The 6,715-nt window shown below is 30.2% G+C and overlaps 1 protein-coding gene across 1 annotated transcript in view; it reads left to right on the top strand.

Annotated features, from left to right (window-relative positions):
• Window positions 1-6,715, top strand: part of LOC106463941 (myosin heavy chain, non-muscle-like) — a 133,052-nt gene that overhangs the window by 92,362 nt on the left and 33,975 nt on the right. Inside the window, exons 15-18 of the mRNA XM_013924031.2 lie at window positions 2,429-2,610; window positions 3,445-3,566; window positions 4,138-4,207; window positions 6,429-6,589. Coding sequence (XP_013779485.1) covers window positions 2,429-2,610; window positions 3,445-3,566; window positions 4,138-4,207; window positions 6,429-6,589 — 535 coding nt within the window. The remainder of the gene's footprint in view (window positions 1-2,428; window positions 2,611-3,444; window positions 3,567-4,137; window positions 4,208-6,428; window positions 6,590-6,715) is intronic.

Consider the following 6,715-nt stretch of genomic DNA (forward strand, 5'->3'; position numbering starts at 1 on the left):
TTACCGAGTTAGCGACATTTTTCGGGTCACTTTTATGAAAATTTCTAGCATGAGTAATTTTACATCACACTACCGTCCATCTTCATTAAAGGCATAAGATGACAAAATAAATCTTGAAGAATTTCTCAATAATGTGCCTTGGTAGGTAATTTGAAGAAAAAATAAAGTGTTACTGTTTCTTATTTGTAGAAGGCTTAAGAGGAAAGACCACAACATAATGAACTAATCCATCACAATACATGAAAACTCTGACTTCACTTTTTTAAAAAATGAAATGGTCTTTCCTTTTACTCCCAATTAACAATCAAATATCTTTTATTGAATTATGAATAACATGAATGGATTGAAATATTTAATTAAAGTATCTCAAAATAAACCTTCATTTCAGTGCAGTACTGAAATTAGCTTGAATTCTTCATAACCTCTGAATAGTGGGTGACCCAACAGGTCACGGGTGGTCTAGTAGTGTATAATTGTCTGTTATGGTACAGTCATTTGAGATAGTTAAAAAAGGGTAGTTTAGGTTTATTACACATTTTTGAACTTTTCATTTTACTCTACATTATTGACTACAGTTAGTGTTAGAGCACAGAAAATAACAGATAAAATGAAATGTTTTACTGGAAAAAAAAATTGATATTCATTTAGGAGGTTCTAGAGGGTATATAAATAAAATATGAAAATTGTAAGATGAAAAAAAATTTAACATGCAAGTCACCTTGCACTCAGTTTAGTTTTGAGTCAAACTGACTCAGTAAATTCACAGATAAATCTTTAGTAACAAAATATTTTATTAAACAGTCTTGTAATGTTTACTTAGAAAAGAAACTTTCCAATTGTTGTGAACATACTCTTGGTACATTCATTATTATAGTACATATAGCTTTATGGTTACTGTGTTTGTCAAAATGACCAAGCCTGCACTCATAGAGTTAAAGCAGTCATTTATATATGTTTTATTTAAGTTCTGTATAAAAAAAACTGTGGGTATATAAACAGCAAATTTAAAATGATACATCTGTGTTTAAACAACTTCCTAATAAGTAAATAGACACCCACTGATCCAAGAATATGTTTTATTGAATATACAAACATGAAACAAAGGGTACAAGATTACATCTAGAAACATGGTTACACATTGTATTTATGATATCTGAATTTGGCCCTTGGGATTGCACCCTACTTGTAACAACAAATAACCAGGCTGTTGGTGTTTCTAGAAGTTATTGTTAGGTATGCTTTTAGAGGGAGCAATCAAGGATAACATGTTCAGCAGGGTTCCTTGCTAGTGATTGGCCTGGCTGCTGGAGAGTGGTAATGTTTTGACTTCTAAACCATCATTCTCTGATTTACACTTTATTAGCGAGAGCAACATCTTACATAAAAACACTACCTTGTCTGGTAAGCTGGTTATCAATGTAGACAGATACGAATTGCTCAAGAAATATAATGAATCAAGCAGTAGTCATTGTACATATTTTTTTTATACCAGCACTTGTGATAATGCAGCTGTTCAAATGGCATTCTTCACCATAGAAGAAACACTGCCATATTTTGTTGTGGCATACAGAAGATTCAGTGGCAAAATAGTTACTGAATCTAGGTTCATTAACTATCTAATGATTGTGCAAATGTAGACTCACTGGACAAAATTACTGTGTCCCAAAAGGCAAGAAGGTTAAATAACATTTGTGATGCTAATTTCTGTCAATGTACAGTATTGTCTTGAATGAAGTGTGGCTTTCATCAAGTTACTTTTCTATTATAGCTCTTGCTGTGAACATGTCTTCTGATGGTATTGGGGCATACTTGCACATGTACTGAAACAGTAGCAGCCATATGATGTGAATCTTCCTCCACTACTTTATCATAGTACAAAGACATTGTTCCATTGGTTTTTGGTTATTCAAACCACACAGAAGGTTGTTTTCTGATATGACTGGAACTGCATTGTCAACTATTCACCTTAGACAGCAGTATTGCAAGTAATCTGACAATTTCTCTTTAACTTTGGCTGCACTTCCATTGTCTAGCTTTTTGACTTTTGGTTAATCACCAGGATCTTTTTGTATGTGGCATGACTTTTTGTGTTTTTGTCATTGTTATTTTAACCCATATTTGTGTTCGAACTACTTGCATATGGCATCATTGAGATTATCTATTTGTATTTTCAAGGGTGTCTGTTTTAGTTATTGATAGGCTGTTTATATATTTGTGTTTCTTTTTAATTCTGCACCTGTGATTGTGAGAATGGAAACATCCATTTTAAAGTATAATACATGTATATTTTCTCTGTTTTCCATTTTTTGAATGGGGAAGAGGAACAAACATTTTAAAACATTATACGTGTGTGTGTATATATATATATATATACATTATATATTATTATTATATATATATTATTATTATTATTATTTTGCTTTTCTAGCTGAGATTGTGGGTATGGGAGCAGCAACTATGACTGACACTGTGTTTGGTTCTCGAACTAGAAAAGGAATGTTCAGAACTGTCAACCAATTGTATAAGGATCAACTGGCCAAGCTGATGGTCACTCTACGAAATACTAACCCCAATTTTGTTCGATGCATTATCCCAAATTTAGAGAAGAGGGTAATTTTCCCCTTTTTTTTGGCTATGAACACTTTGTAATTTACTAAAAATAGCTGCGGTTTACTAGCTGCTAAAATTGAATTGCATAAAATTTTGATAATGCTTGAAATATGTTTTTTCACATTCCTCTTAATTCATCCATTGTGGCTTGCAATCAGAGGTGGTAAAAAATAGTATTGTTCTCCTTTGATTTTGAACCGCAATGAACAAATGAGCTTGTTGGTTTTCCAATATTTGGCCATATTTCAGCATTCAAATCATAGTGGTTTGGTAACAAAAAAAATATCAGTCAACATGGGAAAAAATTACTAGTTTAATTTTTCAAAAGCATTAAGCAAGGATGTTGGAAATACAAGCTCTATTATTTACTTATTATCTAACAAGTTGTTAGTACATATATATTATAATAAATATTCATTATTCTTCAAACTCTACAACTATGTTTAAGTTTTGTGTTTTACAATCATTTTGGTTATCAAGAAGACACTATATATGTTTTTAAAAACGGGACACCATTGGATAGATTAGAATGCTGTTTGTCAAATTCACATTTTTGGATATTAAAATATGAATCAAGTTGAAGAGTACCTCATTTGAACAATATTGCACAGTGATAAATAAAACTATTATGATGTACATTAAGCAGTTTACTAGAAATAATAATTTATTTTCATTTTTAAAATTACTTTAATTTCTTCTTTTTTTAGTATTCACCTTGAATATATGTACTTTTACATAATAAGAAATAATTCTTTGTGGTTTAGGAACCAAATGGAACTGAAAATTTAAATTTTTGTGCCATATCTAATCAAAATCCATCTCTCGATTCTTTAGGCAGGCAAAATTGAGGCATCTCTGGTATTGGACCAGCTACGTTGCAATGGTGTTTTGGAAGGAATCAGGATCTGTCGTCAAGGTTTCCCTAACAGGATACCCTTTCAAGAATTCAGACAAAGGTGGAATTTTATTTTATTATCTAGCTTTATATAGTTCTTGTTTTTATGAAAAGTTCATCTATTAGGACCTGTGTGTATTATATAGCTTTTTATACTTTTCATTTTCATGAAAAATTCATTTGCTAGGGCTTTTATTTATTATCTAGCTTTTTTGATTTTATTGTTTTGATAAGAAGAAGCTCGTGTGCTAGGGCTTTTGTGTGTGTGTATATATGGTTATGCTAATTTTTATTAGAAAAGACATGGGGTTTTTGTATACCTTTTTTCTTTTTTCCAAATTAGCCATTACAAAAGAAGTCTTTTTTTTTAAATGAATATAATAATGATTTTATTTAGTTAGAAAATGTCACAATGATGATCTATGTGATTTTGTGTGATGTCTGTTGTTTTTTTTGTTAAAATTTGTCTAAAGGTTCTGTGCACAGACAATTTATATCAAGTCTGAGCTTTGAAATTGATAAATGAAATCCAAATACTTTTTTTCTGATACAAAGAAAGATAAAAGTAGTTCCTATATATACAAACTGATTAGTAATTTGATCATTGAAATGAAAATCGTTAATCATTTCAGATATGAACTTCTTACTCCTAATGCCATTCCCAAAGGTTTCATGGATGGCAAGCTGGCTTGTGAAAAAATGGTGAGCACTGCTTCTTTTCAAAATAGAAAGTAAAATTTAATTTTTAACATTAATTTTGAATGTTCAGAGAGAAAGTAAACTTTTTCTTCAGACAATAAAAATTGCTTGACAATGAACTTGGTTTCTCAGTTAATTGTCATGCATCTTGAATGTTCTGAAGTTATACATAATCTTGAGAACACCAGTGAGATTCATATGGATCTCATTAGGTTTTTAAATTCATTTTTCTATATTATTTATGCATCTTATTGTTTGTGAGTCTGTAGCTTTTGGTTATAGAGTTCCTAATGACATAAGAGATGCACAAAATAATTTAACCAGAAATTACCAATTATATTACAGTTAATCACATCAATTACACCTAGTGTTCTTTATGTATTTTACGTAGAAAATAAAATTTTTCCCCAAAAGTTTTAGTTGGATCTTTACACTGAGTGTTGTAATACACAAAACCATAGAATTGTTCAATATGTGGTGTTCACTGGTCCTGATTTATATGTAAGGCAGTAATTTGAGGGTTATGCTTTACATCTTGATCTTAAGATTTGGATGCCCAGAAGGAAAGTAGCATCATTAAATTTTGAGATCATAATAGTTACTGTTCACTGTGTGTTATTAAACTGTTGCTAACTGTTAGGGCCCCATTTCTGGTTTTATGTTCAACCATCCTTTCTTATGAAAAAGTTATTTTCTGATTGACTCTTATCAATTTTTATTCTCATTAATTTCTTTGCCAGTTATTGAGCTTCTGCTTACTCTCACTTGTTATCAGGATCAACTATTTTGAATCTTATTATTCAAATAAGTTTGCCCATTCTGGTCTCTGATGTTAGGAAAAAAAATGTGTATTTAATTTAAGCCTTGAGTTTTTACATGGTTTGAATGTTAAGTTGGAAAATAACATTTAACATATCTTATTGAGTAAAGGAAATGATATATATATACAGCCACTCTGATATAGCTATGGTAGTTATAGGATTGACTGAGATATGGTTAGAAAGACAATTTCTCCTATATTTATATCCAAAATCACACTTCAAGAAGTTTCACTGTGTTTGCAGCACTAATTCTCAACAACTGTGGTATAGGCCTAGACTTTGTCAGTAGGACCTGTAAAATAGTTCAGTTAATGTTGCCATCAGTCTGTGTTAGGTTCAGTTGTTTTAATACTAATTTTTAACAACTGTGGTATAGGCCTTGACTTTCTGTAGGTAGGACCTGTAAAATAGTTCAATTAATGCTTGTTGTTGGTTCATGTTAGATTCAACTATATTTAAATGTCAAATTTTTAATTTTATAATTGGATTACTGCTGTTGTCAATTTGTTTGAGGAACAACTATTTTTATATCAGTATTTTGGCACATTATTTAATTTGTTTTTTTTAGATTAGTAATAGTTTTTTGTAGGATTCATTCATGCTCAGTGCCAAATTTTTTTTTAGATCACCTTTTTTACACTCTTTATTATGCTTTGTATTTTTCTTTTTTACAGTGCATATTTTAAGTAATCCTGCTATCAAAAGATTAAAATGAGCATGATCATAAAACTGCACAGAACAGATTTTTAAATTCAAATTATGAATTGCTTAACTATTTTTGGTTTTCATGTTAATTTGGAAAATTTAGAGCCCTACAAATATATTAACTTGGCAATTTTTCGAAAGAGCTGATAATTTCTTTACAAAAGCCTTCCCCTGACCTTTAAGATATAACCAGACTATGCAGAATTAATCAGTCTTCTGTGTGTATATAAAAACTCCATTTTTTTATATACATATTTCTCAATAAAATATTCATCCTAGATTTATTTTTAGATCACTGTATGATCAGCATAAACCATTTGAAGACCATTTTTTAAGTCATGCTTGTAAAATGTTGTTCACTTGGTAGTGATAATTCCTTAAGTACTAGTATCTGATAAATGGCTATTTTTTTACAGAAATTATTATTTTTATATTATTGCTATATAGAAAGTTACAAATAACTAGTGATTTTGTAGTCACATGTTTGCTCTAAGTTTCAATGTAATGTATAATCAGGTTGAATTACCTTGGTTTACTGTAAAAAGTTAATATAACAATTTCTTGCATTCATTAAAAGGTGAAAGAAATGGATACAGAAATTCTTCGTCTTTAAAAATTATTTTAACCACATATAATTGTTTTGTAAGAAGTATGTATTTATACAACATTGTCTATTTTTTCACTATTACTTTTTCCAGATTCAAGCCCTGGATCTTGACCCGAACCTATACAGAGTTGGTCAGAGTAAGATCTTCTTTAGGGCTGGAGTCTTGGCACATTTAGAGGAAGAGCGTGACATGAAGATCTCTGATTTGATTATTCAGTTCCAAGCATTCTGTCGTGGCCTTCTTGCTCGAAGGTAAGTATCTATAATTGTTTATATTTATAAATTTGCTTGGTTTTTTGTGTTAACCTTATGCCAAAGGGTCAGTCAACTTGACCAAACTTGTGAAACCAGAAAGCTATATATATATATATATATATA

This window comes from Limulus polyphemus, unplaced genomic scaffold (assembly GCF_000517525.1).
Source record: "Limulus polyphemus unplaced genomic scaffold, Limulus_polyphemus-2.1.2 Scaffold1523, whole genome shotgun sequence".
In the NCBI taxonomy this organism is placed as follows: Eukaryota; Metazoa; Arthropoda; class Merostomata; order Xiphosura; family Limulidae; genus Limulus; species Limulus polyphemus.